Source organism: Pantherophis guttatus, chromosome 3, assembly GCF_059756535.1.
Source record: "Pantherophis guttatus breed Tessera chromosome 3, ASM5975653v1, whole genome shotgun sequence".
Taxonomy (NCBI): domain Eukaryota; kingdom Metazoa; phylum Chordata; class Lepidosauria; order Squamata; family Colubridae; genus Pantherophis; species Pantherophis guttatus.
The window spans coordinates 118,132,130-118,156,516 of NC_142065.1; the positions used below are offsets into that span (position 1 = coordinate 118,132,130).

The window sequence follows — 24,387 nt, forward strand, 5'->3', positions numbered from 1 at the left end:
TAAACTCACTGCTTATAGATCCAATAGCTAAGCATACTTCATAGCTGTAGGTTTGGAAAGATGTCCCAGTATTAGGATCTACATTTGTTTTGTGATTTTGGTTCCATGGTGAACCAAATTTACCAAAAACAGAACCATAAAAGACAGAATAGGAATTCAAATTAAAATAGGCAAGAATATGGTAAGAGAACACCTGTCCATTGGAAAAGAGCCAATGTGGTTCACATCTTTAAAAAAGGGGGGGGGAATGCAGATCCAGGAAACTACAGACCTATCAGCCTGACATCAATACCTGAGAAGATCCTGGAAAAGATAATCAAGCAACAGATCTGCAAACACATGGAAGAAAGCAAAATTATAATCAGAAGCCAACATTGGTTCATCAAAAACCGATCATGCCAAAGAAATCTTATTTCATTCTTTGACAAACCAACTAAATCAGTGGACAAGTGAAATGTTCTGGACACAGTATATTTGGATTTTAGTAAGACATTTAATAAAATAGACCACAACCTACTTTTGGGGAAGCTAGAAAAATATGGAGTAGACAGCATCACCACTAGCTGGATTTGTAACTGGCTGACAAGCCATACTCAACTAGTAGTCCTTAATAGAACTACATGGAGGGAAGTAAGCAATGGGGTACCCCAAGTTCTGTTTTGGTCCAATATTCTTTAATATCTTCATAAACGATTTTGATGAGGGAATAGTAGGGGAACTCATCAAGTTTGCAGATGACACCAAGAGGACGGGAATAGCCAATACCCCAAAAGATATGATCAAGATCCAGAAGGCGCTCGACAAATGTGAACACTGGGCCCTATGTATCAAAATGAAATTCAATGGGGAGAAAAGTAAGGTTTATACTGAAGCTAGAAAAAAACAAATGTACAGATACGCAACAGGTGAAACCTGGCTCATTAGCAGTAACTGCAAGAAGGATCTTGGAATCCTCATGGACCATTATTTAAATATGAGCCAGCAATATGCTGCAGCTAACAAAAAAGCCAATGCAATCCTAGGCTGCATTCCTTTTTTTGGGTTCGCTAATTGGACAGTTGACATTAAATCAGCTCTCTTAACTCAACTCAGTCTACTTGGATAACCCCAAGAGAACTGTGACCTAATGATGTATAGAACAGAGCAAAATGAGTTAAGTGAAGCCTTGGTTGCTCCCTCCTCAGGAGGCACCAGCAGTCATCCAAGCGGATGCTGGGGCACAGACTGTGGTAACCCAATCAAAAGTGAGAGTGTAGAAGACGGAGCAGCCACCGGTGCATGAGGTGGGGATTGTGGCTGGAACCATCTGCCCTGAACCAAAGGTGCAATGGCTGAGCAGAGGGGGGAAAGCAGCAGAGTTGGAGTTCCCCTTGGTTCTGTCTGGAGTTGCTGTGACTTGAGGGAGCAAATGGAAAGCCTGGAGGGCTGCAGACTGGGAAGAGCTAGGGGAGTGGAAATTCTTGACAGCATGCCTAGCCCATCTGTGGAGCAACTGCATAAGAGATTTGTCAGAATGGAGATTTGGGGAGCAGCACCAGTGAATCCGTCAGTCCTGAGAGCAGAGGTTGGGATGGGCCAAGCATTGGCAACCCCCTCCTCTTCTCCACCCCAAAGGGTGAGACTGGGGAGTATTGTTCAAGGAGCTGGGAGCCCCCCAGCATGGGCTGCCATTCCCCCTGCAGCTGCAGGACAATCCCTGCAGTGGCAGGAGCTCAGGCTGAAGCAGCCTCCCAAGGAGGAGGGCTGCCACCAGGCTACATACTAGTTTGGGATGATCAGGAGCCCCCACCTCTAAAAGCCATGTTTGATGGGCAGCCAGAGAAACTAGCCCACTTCCTGAACTAGGTGTGGAATCATTTGGAGCAGTATGGGGCAATGTACCCAGACGAAGCTGCCTGCATGAACGCCATCACTTAGAACCTAGAAAATGAGGCAGCAGAGTGGGTGATGTACTTCCACGATGAAGAAGCACCCGAGCTGGGGAATGTGGATGTCCTCCTGGATGAACTTCGAGCCAGATTTGGAGACTCTGCCCAGGTCCGCCGAGCAGAATTTGGGATCCATGCCATAAAACAGGGGAGCCGGCCAGTAGCCGAATACATTTGGGAGTTCCGCAGCCTGGCTAGGAAGCTAAGAGTGTGGCCAGATCACTTACTGATCTATCATTTCCAAGATGGACTAAATAAGGAGCTATACCAAAACTGTCTACCCTGAAGAATTCCAGGCAACCTCGGGACATGGTCCCAGGTGCCGAGAAGAGTAAGAGACCTATGGAAACTGTTAGATCAGGCGCAGGAATTGAAGACGTGACCAGCTCGATACATTAAGTAACTTTTATTAGCTACCAAAGTAACAAGACAAGACTGCTGGCGCGCTGCCGGAGCTCTCCTTATATTCGCTCCTGGCAGACGCACCGCCCCTTGACAGGGATTCAAATCTCCCGCCCGATGGCTAGCAGCCAATCAGGGCGGATGTCCTTATAAGGACATAACACTCCTCCCCCCTTAGTCCGAACTGTCAATCTCGTCCACAAAAGTCACGTAATTGCGCAGGTACGTAGGACGCCTCGGCACCCTAGCTGACCTGCGCAGTCTCACTTCTTCTCCGTCCCCACCTGGATGGACGGGGCTCCTTCGTCTCCTGGTTCCCTCTCCGGAACCGGGCTCGGTTCGGCTGTCGAGTGAGCGGGGTCACCCCCAGCGCCTCCGGCCGGACCGCGGACCTTGGATGGCTGGTTCTGTTGGTCTTCCTCCTGGCCTGTGGATCTATCGCCTTGTCTCGGTTGCTCGGTTCCGACCCGGGAAGAGCGTCTGAGTCTCGGTAAGTCTGTTGCTTGCTCCTCCCTGGTCTCCCGGGCGCTGCGGTTCGGTTGCGGTTCGGCCTGCTGCTGGTTGGGTGGTGGTTCCGCTCGGTGCCCTCGGGTCCGGTCCACCGGCCGCGGGTGGTGCTGGCTTGCGTTGTGCTGTCCGACCTCGTAGGGGTGGCGTTGGTCCCCTCGGTTGGGCTGGCGTTGGTCTACCCCGTCTGGTTGGTGGTGGTCGACCTGGTCAGGATGTTGTTGCGGGACTACCTCTGCGGGGCGGCGGAGGTCTCCCCTGCTGGGGTTGTGTAGGTCTCCCTGGCCGGGTTGTTGTCGGCTTTCCCTTCCCCCTAGTCCCTGGTCTACCGTCGGGTGGTGCCTGGGGTCATCCGGGTCGGGTTGTTGTTCGCTGGCTGTCCTCTGAGATGGGCGGGGGTCCCTCTCGCCGGGGAGCCGTGTGCCACCCTCGCCCATGGGTAGTGGGGTGCCCTTCTTGGCTGGGTCCCGGTCTACTCGCCTGGAACTGCAGTCTCCCTGGCTGGGCTGGCGTAGGCCACCATCACTGGTGGGGTGCGCTGCTCCTCCTCTGGGCAGGTCCCGGTCTACTTGCGGGCTGGGTTGGTGGTCCCTGGCCCTGTTGTGCCGGGTGCCCACCTGGCTGGGTTGGTGTTGCCATCTCCCGTGCGGTTGGCCCCGATCTACCTTGCTGGACTGCCAATGTGACAGTACCTGGTAGTGTGCCGGGCCGACCTCGTCGGGATGGCGTTGCTCTGCCTCGCAGGGGTGTGGTAGGCCTACCTCATCGGGGTGTTGTAGGCCTACCTCGTCTGGGTGTGGTAGGTCTACCTTGCCGGGGTGTTGGAGGCCTACCTCGTCTGGGTGTTGTAGGCCTCCCTCGTCAGGCTGGTTTTCGTGTGCTCCCCCCACCTTTTCCGGAGTTGGTCGATGTGACGTCTACAGACCTGTCCATCTTCCAACTTGACGGTGTAGGATTTGGGGCCGGTTGTGCTGGCAATCTTCCCCTTCAGCCACTTAGGAGAGCCGTTGAAATTCAGCGCGAAAACTGACTCTCCCTTGCTGAAGGCGTGAAGCGGGCGGCTGGTGGTTGCAGTCACTTCCGGGCTGTATTGGGGGTGCAGCCGGTCCAAGGGTGACCTCAACCTTCTGCCCATTAGTAGTTCGGCCGGGTTCTTGTGGGTGGTGGCATGTGGCGTGATGTGCTGGGTGAGGAGGAAGTTATCTATGCGTTCTTGCCAGTCTCCCGGGCCCATCTTGGTGAGGGCTTCTTTGGTGAGTCTGACCATGCGTTCAGCTTGTCCGTTTCCGGCCGGCCTGTACGGGGCGGACAGGGCGTGGCGGATGCCCCGTCCTGCCAGGAAGGACTCCATGGCCAGGGATGTGAGCTGGGGGCCGTTGTCTGAGACCAGCACGTCCGGTAGTCCATGGGTGGCGAACAGACGGCGCAGTGCTCGGATCGTCGCTTCTGTTGTGGTAGATGCCATGGGTACCACCTCGAGCCACTTGGAGAAGGCATCTACCACGATGAGGAGGTGTCGCCCCTGCATCGGACCCGCGAAGTCGATGTGGATCCTCGACCAGGGGTTGCTTGGGGTCTCCCACTTCGCGACTTCGGATTGCGGCGGCGCTGGGCGAACTTCTTGGCACGGGTCACATCTGGAGACCCATTGCTCAATGTCTCTGTCCATGGCGGGCCACCAGACATAACTCCGTGCCAGGGCCTTCATGCGGACGATGCCCGGATGCCCTTTGTGCAGAGTCTCTAATGTTCGCCGTTGCAGAGTGCTTGGAATCAGCACCCTGTCTCCCCATAGCAGACAGCCCTTGATGGTGGACAGCTCCTTCTGTTTCCTGGCGAACGGGCTGAACCTCTCCTCTGTTTTTTCCGATGGCCACCCTCTGAGGATCCAGGACTTCACTTGGCGGAGTGTGGGGTCCTTTTGGGTGTGAACGGCCACATCTGCGGATGAGACTGGACAGCTGGCGTCGTCGTCTATGTGGAATAGGTGGAGCGTGGGGGCTGGATCTTCGACTGGATTCTTCGATGGGCATCTGCTGAGTGCGTCGGCATTTCCTATGGCTGTGCCTGGCTGGTGCACGAGCCTATAGGAGTAGCCGGCTAGGAAGATGGCCCATCTCGTCATCCGCGGGGACATGAAGGTCGGGGTGGGTTGGTCGCCTGCGAGGAGTCCCAGGAGTGGCTTGTGGTCGGTGACTACGGTGAAGCGTCTTCCGTAGAGGTATTCGTGGAAGCGCTTTACTCCTGCCACGATGGCCAGGGCTTCTTTGTCCAGCTGACTGTAGTTCCGTTCTGCGCCGGACATGGTCTTCGAAAAGTAAGCGATCGGGGCTTCTGAGCCGTTGGGCAGTTCGTGGCTGAGAACTGCCCCCACCCCGTAAGGCGACGCATCACAGGTCAGCTTGATGGGGAGCGTCTCGCTGTATTGGATGAGAACGCTCTTGGACGTCAATAGTCCTTTGATGGCCCGGAATGCTGCTTCCTCCTCCTGGCCCCACTTCCAGGAAACCGCTTTCCCCAGCAGGCAGTGGAGTGGCTCAGCAACTGTGGCTTTCTGTTTTAAGAAAATGGCGTAGAAGTTGAGCAACCCAAGGAAAGCCTGAAGCTCCGTTTTGTTTTTTGGGCTTGGAGCTTCATGGATTGCTTCCACTTTTGATTTGGTGGGGTGGATGCCCGTGCTATCAATGAGATAGCCCAGGAACTCGACTTCCTGTACTCCTATGATGCACTTGTCCCGCCTGACCCTCAAGCCCTTGGCCTTGAACCGCTGCAGGACAAGCCTGAGCCTTTCAAGGAGTTGAGCTCTTGAGTCACCGGAGATGAGCACATCGTCGAAGTAAGGCACCACCCCTGGAACGCCTTGGAGAAGGCGTTCCATCATAGATTGGAAAATGCCGGGGGCAGCGCTGACTCCAAATTGGAGTCGGTTACATTTGAGTGCCCCCCTGTGCGTGACAATTGTTTGTACCTCCGCCGTTTTTTCATCCACTGGCAGTTGCTGGTAAGCCTGGGCCAGGTCCAGTTTCGCGAAAATTGAGCCAGATCCCAGGGAATGCAGCAGGTGTTGCACTACTGGGACTGGGTATGCGCTCGGTGCCAACGCCTTGTTGATGGTACAACGGTAGTCGGCGCAGATGCGCACAGACCCATCATGCTTCAGTGGGGTCACAATGGGGGTCTCCCATGAGGCATGATCGATCGGTTCCAGGACGCCCTGGGCGATCAGCTTATCCAGCTGCTCGTCTACTTTAGGCCGCAGGGAAAACGGAACTCGGCGGGGCTTAAGCTTAATTGGGGTGATTCCCTTGTCCAGATTGAAGGAAATTGGCCTCCCCACAAATTTCCCCAGCTTACCATCGAAGACTTCTTTGAACTCTTCGAGGACGGTGTCGAGTTCGTCCCTATGGATTTCGTGGATGCCCTCAATGGAAAGCCCCAGCGGCTTAAACCACTCCACTCCTAACAGGTTCGGTCGGCTGTTCTCCACGATGGTGATGGGCAGCTCTCCGTTAAAGTCCTTGTATTTTATGTGGATGGTGGTTCTGCCCAGGATTCCAATGGGATTTCCTTTGAAGTCCACAAGCCTCGACTTCAGGGTTTTCAGCTGGGTCTTCTTGCAGGATGGCTTCAGCTGCTGTAGGTGCTGCCAGTCCATGATGGAGTAGGCGGATCCGGAGTCTACCTCCATCTTGCACGGTGACCCTTCCGCCATCAGCGTCACGTGGTACTTGGTGGTCCCCTCGTCATTTGTGTGAGCGATGGTTGTCTGGTGCACCATTCTGTTGCGGGGATAGTCGTCCTCCCCGCGCCGGGACTGGTTCGAGGACCGTTTGGATGTCCTCTGGTTATCTTTGCGATTCTCGCGGAATCGTGGTCTGGGTGGTTCCGGGGCTGGATCTGCTGCTCTGCAGGCCTCGGCGATGTGCCCCCTCTTCAGGCATCGGCGGCAGGTTGCGTCCCTCCATCTGCAGGTTGCCCTGGGGTGGTCGCCTTTGCAGCTGCCGCATCGTTCTCCCCGGTCGCCCTGCTGTGGGTTTTCCCGCCTGGGGGGACGGGAAACCTTGTGTACGGCCCTTTCCTCATCAGACTCGGATTGCATGGTTGAGTCGTCTGATGAGGTCAGACCCGACTTGTGGATCTTGTGGATCCCTCTAGCTTTCACCATCGCAGCGGCTGCCTTCTTGGATGTTTCAGCCGCTGTTGCTTCGTCGAGGACGTCTTTGAGTGGGATCCTCTTTCGGCTGAGGAACTTCTTTTGCAGACCCACATCTCGCATTCCAAAAACAACGCGGTCTCGGATGGCATTGTCCACGTTATCGAACTCGCAGTTGGCAGCGATTTGGCAAAGCGCTGCCACGAATTCTTTGATGGATTCACCTTCCCGCTGGTTTCTCTGCTGGAAGGTGAACCTGTTTGCGATTGGGGTGCCTGTGGGTGCGTAATGCTCCTGCAGGGCTTCTTGTAGGTCGTTCCAGGACATCTCCTCAATGTCCCTGGGTGCCACGAGGTCAATTGCCATTTCCAAGATGTCCGATCCGCAGTGAGCCAGGAAGAGGGCTCTTTTCCGCTCATCATCGAGGTTCTGGTAGCCATTGCCTCGCAGGAACTGCCGAAATCGGACCATGTACGACCTCCACTTCTCTCGGGATGGGTCGAATGGGTTCAGTGCGGCAATCGGAGCTTGCGGAGTTGCCATTCTGAGGGTCGCTGTGGTTTCGTGCCTTCAGCTCGGTGGGCGATCGTGCCACGAGTCTTGTTCAGGTTCTCTTCTCTAGTCCTTCGTCGCCAGTGTTAGATCAGGTGCAGGAATTGAAGACGTGACCAGCTCGATACATTAAGTAACTTTTATTAGCTACCAAAGTAACAAGACAAGACTGCTGGCGCGCTGCCGGAGCTCTCCTTATATTCGCTCCTGGCAGACGCACTGCCCCTTGACAGGGATTCAAATCTCCCGCCCGATGGCTAGCAGCCAATCAGGGCGGATGTCCTTATATGGACATAACAGAAACAATATCAATTCTTGACAGGACAGTTGATTAAATACAATGTAAACTTCAGATGGTTGACACCTGAGGGAATATTAGTCACTTGGAACGATAAAAGATATAGATTGGACTCCCTAGACAAAGCATATGAATTCTATGACCACCACTTCAGTACAAATAAGGAACAAGAAAGAAGAGAGGAAGTAGAAGGTAAAAGACAAAAAAAATAACAGGAGGGAAAAATACATAAGAAGAAGAAAGTGAAGTCAAAAAAATAGAACGAGCAGAATGAGAAGGAGCAAGAGCAAAGGAACAGAGAGAAATAAGATCAGCTAGAACAACAAGACCCATTTATAAATGAAATGATGGAAGAAGAACTAAAGTTATTGTCAATTAACATATTCTCCCATGAAATGGAAAAAAACTTTTACAAAACTACAAAAATTAAAACTAGATTTAATCTGTCTACAAGAAGTTCACATTAAAAAACAACATAGTAAATTACTGGAATACCCCAAAATTGGGAAATTGTATTATTCATTAGCACAACAAAAGAAAAGAGGGGTGGTTCTATATATTAAGGAAACAATAAATGCCAGACAAAGTAATATAAATGAAGAAGGGAGAATACTGATGGTGGAGGTAATAATAAATCAAAAACATATATTCTTTTTTAAAAAGGTTTTTTATTTTTTTATTTTTTACGAACATATCAAATCAATGTGTGAACAGTGTGGCACCTGGGTGTCCAACATTCTAATACAAATAAAACTAGTAAAATTAATCATAATTATTAGATTTAATCAACTTATATATTTCTAATAATGATATGCAATTATAATAAGTTGCAATCTGTCATTATTCAATTATTCCATGTTTTCTCTTATTGTTACTTTTGTTTTATTATATAAAAGAGTATACACTAACATTCCTCCTTCTCTTATTTCTATCACTTATTCTAACTTTTAATCAAATCACCTTTTCCTAAAAAAAAAACAACATTTTCTTTCTATCCTACCTAACTTCTAATCATGTCACCTACCTTAAAAAAAAAAAAAGGGAAATGAGAGAAAAGGGAAAGCAAATCAAAACAACAACAGAAAAGAAAAATCATCTATCCATCATCCCTTGCCTGCTTCAATACTTTAATTGCTATGCTTCTTTTTTTCACTTGCCCCCCAAATTCCTCTCCTGGATCTCTATCTCTGTCAGAATCTGCTTCTTGGCTGTTCAATCTAGGTATTTCTCCCACCTCTACCCTCTTCCACTGCCTAGTTCCCCAAATTTCTGCCCAAGCCCTTATCTCCCTTTGAAACATCTCTTCCAACTCTCTTAATACATTCCCTCCCCCCCCCCCGGTTTAATTCATCAATCACAGTCATTTCCATTGTTGTCTCCTCTTTGTCTTCTTCTTCCTTCATTTCTTCTGCTGACTCCTCTCTTTCCTGGGCGTCTTGTTCTTTACTCATCATCCCTCATATGGTATTTTCCATTTTTCCCATAATCTCCTTAAATCCTTTCTCCATGGTGTCTTTTGTGTTTTGGAAGAGTAACACCATCTCCTTCGAAATGCCACCCATTTCTGCCTCATAAAGCATCTTGTTTTATTTTTAAAAAAATTCAATTTTTGTCTAACAATCCAAGAACTATTTATTCAGTCCTTAAGTTGCCCTTCAGGGAGTGCACTAGTCCCAGTTCTTTATATCTTTAGATAAACAGTAGGTTCCATTTAGGTAATCCCAAAAGTTATCCAAAGCCTCTTTACATCCCCTTTACAAGTTCAATCTTCTAGCATAACATTCAGGGATCCCTTTAGTTAAGAAAACTTCCTTATTTTCGTATTTGGGTCTACAGTAATCACAGGGTAGTTAAAAGTAATCCAATAGATATTTTAACAGTCCTTCATGTAGATATTCCCAGGTTTGTACTTTTTCCTTTCATCAGCAGGTGGCACTCTCAGTTTAAATTTCAGTATTGCCACTAATCAAGTGTTCTTTTAGTTGTAGAACAATTATAAAAGCAGAATAAATTTTGTTAGTAAATGATTTCAGCATTTTAAAATACCTTCCGAGTACCACATCTTCCCAATTTGAGAGTCCAATTTTCTGTATATTTCAAAGTTTGTTATTTTCTCTCCTACACCCCTCACTTCCAGTCTGGTAGTTTCTCAGAATGTTCAGATGCCACTTTAACAGATAATTCTGAGCAAATAGTTCTAAATTGTTCCTTGGGGTTGAATTTAAAGCAAAAGGAAAACCTCTCCCCCACTTCCAGTCACTGTTCACCTACTTTGCTCCAGCAGCAGTCTTAGATGTTCATCAGTTGTCCCTGCTTTGTAGCAGCCATCTTTAGCTGCCTCTTCTTCTTGCTGTGGCTGAGAGGAAAAAGAAACCCCAGGTCAGACAGGAGAGCTGCGATTCTCCTTGACATCACAGGGTGCCCCTCTTTACTTCACCACCCCTACAGGGTGGCTTTGGCTCCTCTTGGAGCCCACAAACAGGGAGAAGTCAGCAGAATGAACATGGAGACCCATTCACTGTGTCTGAAGGTGCTGCTAAGTCAACCAGAAGTCTCAAAAAAACATATATTCTTGATAGGAATATATGCACCAAAGAATAAACAAGAAGAATTTTACAAAAAACTCCATAAGAAAATTATTGAAATGGATTATGAAAATATTTGTGTGGTAGGAGATTTTAATGCAATTGTAGACACAAAACTTGATTATAGAAGTAGTAAAGCAGGCAAAAAGGCAACAAAAACTTTTCCAAGGACTTTCTTTAAATTAAACCCCATCCCTCCTATGGGGGGGAACACAAGCAGCCTGAAGTCACCAAGCCACGTGAGCACCTGTTCCCTCCCCCACTTGTGTGCCTTCCAGGCCTCACTATGTTGATGTGGGTGAAGCCAGTGAGCACCCAGCTGTTCTGCCCAAGCTACGGATCCCAAGGAACACAGCACACACAAACTCTGAACAAAACTTAGTTTACTCAAAAATGCAGTTTTAGCAAATGCTGGCTGTTAATAAAGCATTCTTAACAGTCTGCCAGAATTCCATAGATAAGATATTCAGAGTCTTACTTGAGTTGGCAGAAAGCCCAGAAATAAGGTTTGCAGAGATATCCCAACACGATGGTTAGCGAACTAAAGTTGTTTCCTGCAACTTGTTACCAGTTGTGTACTTTCTTGAATAGACTAAGGGAGTGGCCAATTAGCTCCAAGCCTTACTCTCGAGGAGACCTCCTCCTGAGGAACCACTCCTGCCTTTTGGCAGCTCTGCGTCCTGTGCATTGAGAAGAGGCTCCTCCTCTTCATCCTCTTCACGTAAAGGAGCCTCTGGAGGTTCTGAAGGCCCTGACTAAATCCCTGTCTCTGACACCACCTCTTCTTCAGCCTCCTCGCTGTCCGACTCGAGTGCCGGCTGCACAGGCTGCTGGTGCAGCAGCTTCCTCGTCGTCGGGATCAGCAACAATCCATGCAGGCCGCTGGTGGGCCACAACACCAGCTGGAAGCTGCTGGAAATGGAGAAGATGCCGGTTGGGCCAGCCGCCTGCTGCCAAGTCTTCCGGGAGCCGGGGCAGAGAGTCTTCCGGAAGCCAGGGCAGAGAGGCGGCAAAGGGAGCTGCAGCTCCACATGGGGAGACTGCACCACCGCTGCCATCCGAGCACTGAGGATGGCTTCCTCTGTGGCTTCCAAAACCCGGCTGGAAGCTGAGAAGAGGCCAGTCAGGCCAGCCACCTGCTGTCCAGTCTTCCAGAAGCCAGGGCAGCCGCATGGAGTTGGAACCATAGAGTGGGATGAGGTCTCTTCTTGGCTTCCAGCCAGGTTTTGGAAGCCACAGAGGAAGCCATCCTCAGTGCTCGGATGGCGGCAGCGGCACGGTCTCCCTATCCGAGGCTGCAGCTCCCTTCACTGCCTCTCTGCCCTGGCTGCTGGAAAACTCTCTGCCCTGGCTTCCAGAAGACTTGGCAGCAGGCGGCTGGCCTAACCGGCATCTTCTCCATTTCCAGCGGCTTCCAGATGGGGTTTGGAAGTCGCAGGGGAAGCCATCCTCAATGCTGGATGGGTACAACATGGCAAGAAAAGCTGGGTGGCTGCTCTGTTGCGAGCGGGGCAGGAATTTACAGGTGAGGGGGTGGATGGATGAATGGATGGGAGGCAGGCGAGCACCAAGAACGCTGGGTGGAAAGAGAATGAGAGGCAGCTCCCAATCAGCTAAGCTGATCTGCATGTCACAATTAAGGGGCCCAGCTGCCATTAGCTGACGGGGAAGGGAAGGGCTGCCTCCTGTGCTGGCCATGCCCACCCCTTCACTAGGGCTTATTTTCAGGGGAGGGTGTATATTTATGGTCTTATTTTCGGACATGTCCTATTTTCGGGGAAACACGGTGTGTGTGTGTGTGTGTGTGTGGTGTGTGTGTCACACACACACATATGTGTCAGTGGTGGGATTCAAATTGTTTTACTACCGGTTCTGTGGATGTGGCTTGGTGGGCGTGGCTTGGTGGGTGGGTCATGTGACTGAGTGGGTGTGGCCAACTCAACATCACTCATGGCAAGATCATGTCACCCACCAAGTCACGCCCACCAAGCCATGCCCACAGAACCGGCAGAAAAGGCCTGTCCCTTTATGGTCCCCCCTCCCCCTGTGTCGAAGTACCTTAAAGGGACTTAAGTCCGACTGCCTTCTTAGCAGCTCCACTGCGACGCCATCCCTCCGGCGCAGCATCCCCTTTGCATTTTTGGAGCAAAATGACCCTCACTGCCACATCCCTGGCATCAGCTTGTATTATCTATCTATTTATCTATCTATCTATCTATCTATCTATCTATCTATCTATCTATCTATCTTATTATATCTATCTCTACAGATAGAGATAGAGATAGAGATAGAGATAGAGATTAGATAATACAAGCTGATGCCATTGATGTGGCAGTGGGGGCTGTTTTGCTCCAAAAAAATGTGAAGGGGATGCTGCAACCCTGCACCTACACTTCTCAGAAAGGCGTTGGGTGGTGTGGGAGAAGGAACTGTATGCTGTTTGATTGGCGCTACTGACTTGGAGGCAATTCCTAGAAGGCAGTAAGCTTCTGTTTGAAGTGTGTACTGACCACAAGAACCTGGAAGCCTTAAGAACCCCAAGGAAGAGTTCCACTGTAGCTTCTTGAAGGCCTTCCTTCACTTTGCCAGTGAACTGAGGAGAAGGAAATGGAATGTGGAGAATATATGCAGAGATCGTATATATGCAAAGCATGGAACCAGCAAGGTCACTGCTGCAGGTGCTTGAGAAAGAGATCATTCTCATAAAAAAAGACAGTCTCATAATTGGACAATGTGATCAATCGGGGTGGGGAGAAGGAGAAAGTATTGTTTAACAGGGCAAGCGTTTGCAGGGGAAACTAGAGCTGCTTTTCCAAAGCACCTGAAGGCCAGATAAGGAATAATGGATGGAAACTGATCAAGGAGAGATTCAACCTAGAAATAAGGAGAAATTTTCTGACAGTGAGAACAATCAACCAACGGAACAGCTTGCCTTCAGAAATTGTGGGAGCTTCATCACAGGAAGCTTTCAAGAAGAGACTGGACTGCCATCTGTCAGAAATGGATTGGGGTCTGCTGCTTCGGCAGGGGGTTGGACTGAATGACCTACAAGGTACCTTCCAACTCTGTTATTCTGTTCTGTTCTGACCACACTTGGAATACTGCATCTAGTTTTAGTCACCACCACAATATAAAAAAATATATTGAGACTCTGGACAAAGTGCAGAAAAGAGCAACAAAGATGATTTGGCGGCTGGAGGTTAAAACATATGAAGTACGGTTGCAGGAATTGAGTATCTAATCTAGTGAAAAGTACAAGGGGAGACAAGATAGCAGTGTTCCAATATTTAAGGGGCTGCCACAAAGAAGAGGAGTCAACCCATTTTCCAAAGCATCAGAAGGCAAGACAAGAAGAAATGGTTGGAAACTAATCAAGGAGAGAAGCCTACTTAGTTCTAGTAGAACTAGAAGTAGAACTGAGTAGAACTAAGAAGTATAATAACTTATCAACCTTCCTTTACCATCATGGTTAAAATACCTTAGAGATTTGCCTTGTATAATACAGGTTTGTACCTATGGAAATTCGTGTCAAGATTGAACCATTTTGCATCTTTCAAAACTAATGCTTTTCAATTTGCCAGGGAACTGAGGGGAGGGAAATGGAATGTGGAGAATGTATGCAAAGATCGTGAGAGCATGGAGCCAGCAAGGTCACCGCTGCAGGTGCTGGAGAAAGAGATGGACCATTCTCATAACAAAAGACCATCTCATAATTAGACAATGTGATCACCCAGGGATGGGGAGAAGGAGAAAGTATTGTTTAACAGGGCAAGCATTTGCAGGGGAAACTAGAGCTGGTTTCGTTTCTTCAGTATCAACATGGTGTATCCAATAAAGCTTTACTTTTGGGAATTCAATTCTCCAGAGAGTGTTTCCTTGTTTTGGGTTCGCTAATTGGACAATTGACAATTGGGATGGATAGAAGGAGGAGGAGGAGGAGAAAGACTACTTTTCCTACTGCACTAGGAAAATGTGCCTGGAAGTCATATTTGCAGTTGGCGGGAGATAAATAAAGGCTGACATTTTCTGTTTCTGCTCTCTATAAGTGGTTGAAACCCCTTTCAGGTCACAGGGCAACTAGGCAGTGTAAATCAAGCCACTACGACCATCCCTTTGGAATGAGCTGCTTATACTAAGTGTACTGGTCATCCTTGGAAATAGATAATATCCAGTAAATATCCCAGTATGTTGGCATCCTGTTCGCACATCTTTCCATGTTGCAAAAAGTGATACTGGAAAAGATAATCAAAAAACAGATCTGCAAACATCTAAAAACAAATAGTTAAACTAGAAGCCAGCATGGATTTGTTAAAAACAGACCATGCCAAACTAATCTTATTTCATTCTTTGACAAAGTGACTAAGTTAGTAGACCAGCAAAACGCTGTGGACATAGTATACTTAGATTTCAGTTAGGTATTTGGCAAAGCAGATCACAACTTCTTGGTAAGCTAGAAAAATGTGAGATTGCCATCAGAAATTGTGGGTACTTCATCACTGGAAGTTTTTAAGAAGAAACTGGATAGTCACTTGTCTGAAATGGTGTACGGTCTCTTGCTTGAGCAAAAAATGGTGTACGGTCTCTTGGTTGGACTAGAAGACTTCCAAGGTCCCTTCCAGCTCTATTCTGATTTATTCATTTTGGGGAGAAACCTCCTGCAGTCTGTATGGCAAAAGTTTGTTCAGTTCTGACTCTCTGCCTACCCAAAATTTTCATTTTGACTGAAGAAGTTACTTGGATGAGAAACAAAATGTCTCAGTTTTAATAAACTTCGGTCCACTTGCCATGATTTAACCTTTTTAGATAAATTGGTTAATTTTCACTGACCAGCTCTGCATTATGCAATCCTTTAGCTATTTCATACCCCTTCTTTAGCCATTTTAGTGGTATTCCTTTCAGATATTTGTTTCCTTCTTTCCTTCAATTTGTTTTTCATGTTTCTGGAAGTCTTTAATATATAGTTCCCCAAATCCTGACCTGCTTAAGCATTTAATCGCTTGTATCACTCTTCACCAATCAGATCAAGCCTTGATCTTGAGCTGCATTATAAAACCTTCAGTTTCTAATCAGTATACTCAAATTTCATTTAAATAGGTTTTCACTCAGTCCACATTCTTTCCCTCAAACGCCCATTCAACCCCCTGCAAAATTTTATTTTTTATTTATAAAATTTATTGGAGCAATGTGGTGGCCTAGAGGTGAAGATGCTTGCTTCCAATTGGGAAGGTTGAGACTTCAGTCCTAGTCAGTGACAGATGTTTCTTTATCAGGGCGCAAAGAGAAAATATCTGCTGCAAACTCCGTGTAGGCATCAAGAAGGGCATCTAGCCAGTAAATGCTCATTTTAAGTCACCCCAACTCCACCCCTAACTCCACCCGGAATCAAGGGATTACAAGAAAGAAAAACATTATTAGCCACCTGTCTTACCACAAGGTAATACTTGGTGGGTTACAATCAGAGAAAATTAAAAAAGAAAAATATTAAAATAAAATAAAATAATTAAAGTAAAACTATTAAAAACAAAAATAAATTAATACCCACGAACATTATGATCTAATTACAGATGGGGAGGGTGGGGGCAGGATGTGGGGGAGATGGAATCTATTGTTAATTGATCAACCACCTCCATTGTGATGCTCCCCCATTGGGGCCCCAAGCTAACTGGCAGAGTCAGTTCTTCAGGCCCGCAACAAAAGGATAGGAGGGTTAGGGTGGCTTCACACCAGGGGGCAAGATGTTCCAGAGGACAGATGCAAGAGCAGAAAAGGCCCTTCTCCTGGACCCCACTAGCTAGAACAATCGGGCCGACAGGGCCTACAGCATGATAGGGCCTCCTCTACTGGCACGGGTGGGATGAACCAATCCCAGTGGGATGAGACGGTCTCTCAAATAGCTTGGACCCATGCCATGAAGGGCTTTAAAGGTGAATACCAATACCTTGAATTGGACCTGGAAGCAGACAGGCAGCCAATGCAGATTGCGGAGCAGTGGTATTACATGGGCCATCCCTCAGACTCCAAGAATTGCCCATGCCACTGCTCGCTGCACCAGCTGCAGCTTCCAAATTTGAAAAATATACTACATTGTTTCCTTCTTGGAGAATTGTATGATTTTCCTTTAAGGCAGTGTGTATTTTACAGCTTCTCAACTACCAAATTACATTTGGTACAATTAAAACACAGGATAAATACCCACATAGAAACTAAAATACATGGAAAACCAATACAAATTTCTCAATACATTACCCTAAACAAACTAGTTTTCTGGAAATTCACAGCAACGTCCATTAATACACAATATTTTATTTTTAGAAATTCATCATTTCTGGGTTACTCAAACCATATAATGTAATTACATTAATAATTATTCTTACCTGGGTTGTATGCTCTCTTTCCTCCAATTGATTAGGAAGATTATGGCAATCATTATGAATCTGTGGATTCAGCAGAGTTTTTTGATGCTCCATAGTAAAAACAGGAAAGAAAGGCCTGAGGAATTTAAACTCACTGCTCAGAGACCCATCAGTTAAGCACACTTCATAGCTGTAGGCCTGGGAAGATGTCCCAGTATTAGGATCCACACACTTCTCTTGCAAATTTGGTCCCATCGGAAAATTCGATGCAGAATGAGAACTTCCTAAGAACTTCTTTCGCTTCTGAAACTTGGTTGCAATAAACACCATAACAGAAAGCAGAAAAATGGATGAGATGGCAACCAAACAGATAATCAAATACAGTGTTAGTGTATGATATCCTTCCTGCAGGACTTCATCCTTAGGATTATCCATAATTTTTATGTAAGGATCAGAGAAGCCGTCCACTAGAAGAATTCTTAGGGTCACAGAGGCAGACTGAGGAGGATGCCCATTATCCCTAACTGCCACAATAAGAGTGTGTTTGAAACTGTCTCGGATATTCACCGGCCTCATGGTTTTCACTTCCCCATTCTGAGTCCCAACAGTGAAGAGACTCGGATCTGTGGCCTTCAGCAACTGATAGAAAAGCCAAGAATTCTGCCCTGAATCTCTGTCCACTGCCACCACTTTGGTGACTAGGTAGCCTGTCTCTGCTCCCCTGGGAACCAGATCATTTGATGGAGAAGTGCTGTTCTGAAGAGGGCAGAGGATGAAGGGGGCATTGTCATTGTCATCCGTGATAAGAACTCGGACCATTGTTTCTGAGCTCAGGGGAGGTGAGCCCTTGTCTACGGCCCCCACCATCACCTGGAAATCTTGTATATCCTCATAATCTATAGATCGAATGGCATACAAGTTCCCAGTTTCAGAGTTGATGGAGATGTAAGATGATGCAGGCTCTTCCCTGATCTTTCCAAACAAAAGAGAGTAGGTTACTTTGGCATTCTGTTCTGTGTCCACATCTGCAGCATGGACTGATCCGATGAGCAGTCCTGGAATGTTGTTTTCTCTTAAGTGCAAATTGTAGAAACCTTTTTCAAACATTGGAGAGTTATCATTGATGTCTGAAAGTTGAATGCTAATAACTGTGATTGAAGTGAGTCTGGGAGAACCTTGGTCGGTGGCTGTGATGGTGATGTTATAATGTGACATTTCTTCTCTGTCCAATGGCTGTTGCGTCACAAGCTGATAATAATTGTTCTCAGTCAGTTTTAGAATAAAAGGCAGGTTTTTCTCAGTGCTGCAGGTAGTTCTGCCATTGTCTCCGGAGTCTTGATCTCTGATGCCAAAAAGTGCCACCAGTGTTTCCAGGGGAGAATTTTCTGGTAAAGGATTAGTGATGGATGATACAATTATTTCTGGAGCATTGTCATTCTCATCTTCAATGTCAACAAGAACTTTACAGTAAGCAGACAATCCCCCTCCATCTGTGGCTTTGATACTGAGTTGATATTTACTGTTTATTTCATAATCAATTTTCCCTACGAGTGTAATTTCCCCAGTATGATTGTTTAACCTGAATGATCGGAGTACATCTGCTGGTGCTTGGCTAAAAGTGTAAATGATGTGAGCGTTGGATCCAATGTCTTTGTCAGTGGCTTCAACTTTAGCAACCAATGAACCTGGATGACTATTTTCCATTAGCTGCACTTTATACACTGTTTGTTCAAATTGGGGCACGTTATCATTGATATCCAGAATATCAATAATTATCTGTGCTGTGCCAGTTCTCCTTGGGATCCCTCCATCCACAGCTTCCAGAGTGAGAATAAACTGAGGGATCACCTCGCGGTCTAACGGTTTTGCCAAAAGGAGTTCTGAATATTTGCTGCCATCATTTTGACTTTGTATGTCCAGCTTAAAATATTCACTTGTGCTAAGTATATAGTTCTGGATAGCATTTTTTCCTTTGTCTAAATCGTGGGCTGTCTCCAAGGGGAAACGTGCATTTATGGGAGTCTGCTCAGGTATTTCATAAAGGAATTGATTCTGAGAGAATATAGGGGAATTATCATTGACATCTTCTACCTGAACTTCAATTTTGAAGAATTGAAGAGGATTTTCCAGCAAAATTTCAGAGAATAGAGTGCAAGGATCACTCAGACCACACAAAGCTTCTCGGTCAATTTTATCCCTCAATATTATATTTCCAGAATGGGGATCCAGCTGGAAATCCTGCCTGGAACTCTTAGAAATCAACTGTGCTCTGCGAGCAGAAAGCTCCTTCACATCTACTTTCAAATCTTTTAGCACATTTGCTACTATTGATCCAGCTTTCTTCTCCTCAGGCACTGAATAGCGGAATGGTTCACACAACATACCAGAGCTACATAGAGAAATAAAGAATAAGACCACTTGCCTGCTAGGACAAGAGACTTCCATTTTCCCAGCCTCTTTCAGGGAAGGTCATGCATTCAATAAGATTCTTTGTAAAGCAATTCCTATAATTTCCTTCATAGTTGTGATCAGAATCCAATGGGAGTTATTTTTTGGTATTCATACTGGATATTTTCTTCGGAAATTTCTCAAGATTTAATTGAAAGCTGTTGCCTTTTGTTCTGAGATTCCTTTGTCTAATGACTGGATCATTCTGAAATAAATGAATCTCTCCTTTTATTGTTTGGTGCAATAGCACCACCTTGTGTGTAAAGTAAAATGTAGCACTGAATTTCTGAAACTCCTTTGAAAAGGGCATTTATTTAAAGTACAGAAAAGTGTGTGCATCTTTTCAAAAGAACAAAATGTTATACAATCTTGGTGTCTTTTGTCATATCAAAATAATATATTAATAGCTTTCAATTTAGAGAAAAAGGATTCCTCCCAAAATGTAAGAGCTATCATTTTTGGTATGGTTGTGATATGAATGTGTCTATAAGAATGTGAAGTACTGTAAGTACAAGAATCCAGAGGAATATCACTTGTGTGTTTTATTTTTACTTGCACCTTTTCATGTCATATGTTTATAATGACCATGTAGGAAGGAAATTAAGCAGCCAGGAATCTAAATTAAAAAGTCTCCATTTGCAGAGGTTGCCACTGCATTTGTTTGTTTCTTTTTTCTTATTACTTTCTAGAGGTTTTTACCTCTCTTGTCTGTCTAATGTTTTGTTTTGGATTTTTAAAATATATTTGTAACAAATATGATGTAAACAGAAGAGAAGAACAGGAATGAACAATTGACTATCATGTTAGACCATCTTGGAAAAGGGATGCAGACTGTGTCAGCACTCCAACTTATGCTCTCTTCCAGTGCTGTCATGAAGACCAGAAGTGCTGAATTATTGCTGAGATGAACTTTTACCTAGTTTTCTGCATGCAAGAGATAGGGTTTTCTGGGGGATGAGGGTGGGGGTCACATTCCTGTGAGAAGTACGTGCCAGGACGGAGAGATGGATTGGCTAATGGCCAATGAGAAATCGGGTTGGAGAGCGGAAGAGGAGGGGGTTGGAAGGAGGGGCCAGTTGAGCTGCAATTAGCCTCAGAAATGTCGGCTATTTCTGTTCTTAATAAAGAATGATTCATTAGAGACTGCGCTTGAAAATGAAACTTATTTTAAGACAGAACCGAAACCTGACAGACAGCTCAACTGGCCCCTCCTTCCAACCCCCTCCTCTTCCGCTCTCCAACCCGATTTCTCATTGGCCATTAGCCAAGCTGCACCATTTGTGCCACGATGAAGACAAGGCCAGGGTGCCCGCCTGGATTGTTGCAACCAGTAGCTGAGCCAACAAGACCATGGGAGGAGATTGCAATGGACTTTATAGTAGACCTACCGAGGAGTAGTGGAAATACAGTGATCTGGACTGTAATAGACTTATTCTCCAAACAGGCACACTTCATTCCTTGTAGTGGACTGCCTTCAGCCCGTCAGTTGTCCAAACTGTTCCTGAAACACATTTACCGCCTACATGGAGTCCCCAGGAGAATCATTTCCGACAGAGGGGTCCAGTTCACAGCAAAGTTCTGGAGGGAGTTTCTACGATCCATAGGTTCATCCCAAGGGCTCAGCTCAGCATTTCACCCGAGTACCAATGGGGGGGCAGAAAGACTGAACGCTATGATAGAACAGTATTTAAGATGCTACGTCGACTACCAGCAGTCCAATTGGGCAGACCTCCTATCTTTTGCGGAGGTTGCATATAATAATGCTGTCCACAGCAGCACGGGGCTAACCCCGTTCAAAATAGTGAGTGGCATGGATTTTGTTCCCATGCCAGAATACCCGAGGGAGCCCCCTTCCTCAGTCAGTTTGACCGACTGGATGGCAATGTTGAGACAAACTTGGGAAAATGTTAAGAGGGCGCTGGCAAAGGCAGCTCAATCTTATAAGGACCAAGCAGACAAGCACCGAACTCCCCAAAGACCATTTCAGCTGGGAGAGAAAGTTTACCTCTCCACCAAGTACTTGAGACTTAGACTCCCGAGCAGGAAATTGGGCCCAAAATTTATAGGACCATTTCCTATAATAAAAATAATCAACCCCGTTACGGTGCAATTGCAGTTGCCACGGCTTTTGGGGAAAATTCACCCCGTTTTTCACAGTAGCCTTCTAAAACCTGTAGTGGGGTCTACTTTAAGGCCAACACCACGTGAACCCCCTGGGCCCCTGGTTGTTGGGGGCCAAACGCATTATGAAGTGCAGCGGATTCTCGATTCAAGATGGCACAGGGGGCGCCTTCAGTACTTAATTAAATGGAAGGGTTACCCATTGTCAGAGGCTTCCTGGGTGAAGAGCGCAAACATCCAAGCTGATCGCCTTATAGCAAAATTCCATGCAGACCACCCGGGAAAGCCGGGAGGGGGGGGTGCACAGCCAGGGAGGGGCTGATGGGACTAATCTTCTTGTGTTTTCCCTATGGGATAGGTGATGTCGCAGAAGTGAAGGGAGAGGGGCCGGATGTCAGCACTCCAACTTATGCTCTCTTCCAGTGCTGTCATGAAGACCAGAAGTGCTGAATTATTGCTGAGATGAACTTTTACCTAGTTTTCTGCATGCAAGAGATAGGGTTTTCTGGGGGATGAGGGTGGGGGTCACATTCCTGTGAGAAGTACGTGCCAGGATGGAGAGATGGATTGGCTAATGGCCAATGAGAAATCGGGTTGGAGAGCGGAAGAGGAGGGGGTTGGAAGGAGGGGCCAGTTGAGCTGCAATTAGCCTCAGAAATGTCGGCTATTTCTGTTCTTAATAAAGAATGATTCATTAGAGACTGCGCTTGAAAATGAAACTTATTTTAAGACAGAACCGAAACCTGACAGACTGTATTCTTATATATCATCTCTAAAAATTCAGACATTTTCAATGTATCTTTGAAGCTGAGGTGTAGACAGACAACAACCTGTGTCACATTCAAATTTCCAGAGGTATAGCTTTAATAAATTATCTAGCAAAGGTTACACCTTAATATGTAATGTCGTTTACCTTTCATGTCTTAGAGCTGACTTAATCAGCTGCATGAAGTATAGGTTTTTTTTAAATATAATAATAAGCTGACTGTGTGATGAACCATAATAATAACAATTGCAAGGGGCAATTTTCCTTGGAACAGTTTACATTGTGCAATGAAATTGTTAACACCATTGAACAACATCTGCCTATCCCAGCTCCTTGGGAGGGACACAATAGGTGAATAAAAGTGTCAAATCCAGTCTGATCATCTAGTTGATTGTGCAACCAACCATGATAATAGTATCAAGAAAGGAATCTTTCAAGGAGATGCACTAACATGTTTGTTACTGCACTGATTCTCCTGTCAACTATAGTGAAAAGATCAGGCCATAGTTATCAAACATCCAAAATATCTGCCAGACTATCACATCTCCTTTACATGGATATATAAATCTGTATGGAAAAGCACTATCTGAAATAGAATCATTGTTCAATTATGTCCATATATAAGGTCAAGACATTGCAATAGAATTTGGGCTCAACCAATGTTCCACTCTCACCACCAACAGGGGGAAAATGATGAAAACCATTTTAATTCCATAGGGAATTAAGATGCCCTATGGAAACTGCATCAAGAGTCTGGAGGAAGACGATCAGTACAAATACCTGGGCATCCTTCAAGCTGAGCATCTTTCAAGCACACCAAAGTTAAGAAGAAGATCAGAAATGAATACATCATGAACGTGAAAAAGATTTTAAAGTCCAAATTCAGTGGAGAAAATAACATCAAGGAAATTAACACCTGGGCAATCCCAATCATTAGATTCACCTGGGCAATCCCAATCATTAGATTGAATAGTGGATTCAACTCAAGCAGAACTTCCTAGCCTTGGCTAGGAAGACCAGAAAAATAATGACAATGACTTAAGCCAGAATTAAGAAGACAGCAACGGACAGCCAATAACATTTCTGCAAAGAAGCTGAAGAAACAGTGAACCACCTAGTTAGCTGCTGCAAGAATATCACACAGATTGATTACAGATAACAGCATGACAAAGTAGCAGCAACAACGGCATGACAAAGTAGCAACAATGCTACTTTGCAGAGCTGCAAGAATACTGTTGGCCTGCAAGCAAGAACTGGTGGGATCATAAAATGGAGAAAATAATAGAGAATGAAGAAGCTAAAGTGCCCTGAGACTTTAGAATTCAAACAGTACCTGCCACATAACATCCGAGACTTAATAATTGTTGTTAAGAAAGACCAAAAACAACAACACCTGGATAGTGGATGTGGCAATACCTGAAGACAGCAGAATACAAGAGAAAGAACTGTAGAAGACAACAAAATACAAAGACCTGCAAATAGAAATAGAACAACTGTGGCAAAAGAAAGCAAAGGTAGTACCAATAGTAATAGGCAACTTGGTTGCAATCTCAAAATAGTTGGAGCATCACTTGAAAACCATGGGCATTGAAAAAATCACAATTAGTCAATTGCAAAAGGCAGCTTTACATCCTGCAATGATACTTTTAACATCATTAAACATCAACATCTACCAGATCTTTCAGAAGGATTTAATAGGTGGATATAAATGCCAAACTCAATCTAAACATCTGGCTGATTGTGCAACCAATCAATATTAATATGATCCTTCAATTTTAGGCAATGTTATTAGGTGGTTCCAGTTTTTACTGATGCTTCTGATATCCAGGAACTACAAAATCTTCATTCAGTCTGTTACACCATTATAGTTTTTACATAGGCAAATCTGCCTTGGACTTTCAGATAAACTTAGGGCTGTGATATCAAGCAGGTAATAAATAAATGGAACCTTTCCCAAAACAAGATAGATATGTTTCTGAAAAATGTATGGCCAATACAACTTAGCAATTCATTGTTTGCCCATCCTCTATTCCTACTTCCAAATACAGCTACTATTGTGTTTGTGTGAGCAAATATTAAACAAATCAAAAATTTATACTCAATCATGGGTAGGAATTGAATCTTGGCCTCTTATTTATTAAAAAAACAAAACAAATAAATACTCTCTGACACTGAACTGCTCTGGTCCTTCTCAAACTTGGTACTAACCATGTACACTTACAAACTGCATGCTATTTTCCCCAAATCCAGGCTGGCAGTGCGGAAGTTGGATTA

At 45.8% G+C, this 24,387-nt stretch overlaps 1 protein-coding gene across 9 annotated transcripts in view; it reads right to left on the reverse strand.

The window, feature by feature from the left end:
* Window positions 1-24,387, reverse strand: part of LOC117662494 (protocadherin beta-16-like) — a 248,720-nt gene that overhangs the window by 58,415 nt on the left and 165,918 nt on the right. For 3 of the 9 annotated variants that reach the window (XM_087890195.1, XM_087890194.1, XM_087890196.1), the window contains exon 2: window positions 10,112-10,196. The exons of 4 other annotated variants lie outside the window; for them this stretch is intronic. In XM_087890195.1, the coding sequence (XP_087746321.1) occupies window positions 10,112-10,196 (85 nt within the window). Of the gene's footprint in view, window positions 1-10,111; window positions 10,197-16,799; window positions 20,415-24,387 lie in introns of those variants that run through there. 2 more of the 9 variants (XM_087890193.1, XM_060691148.2) reach the window with 2 other exon arrangements.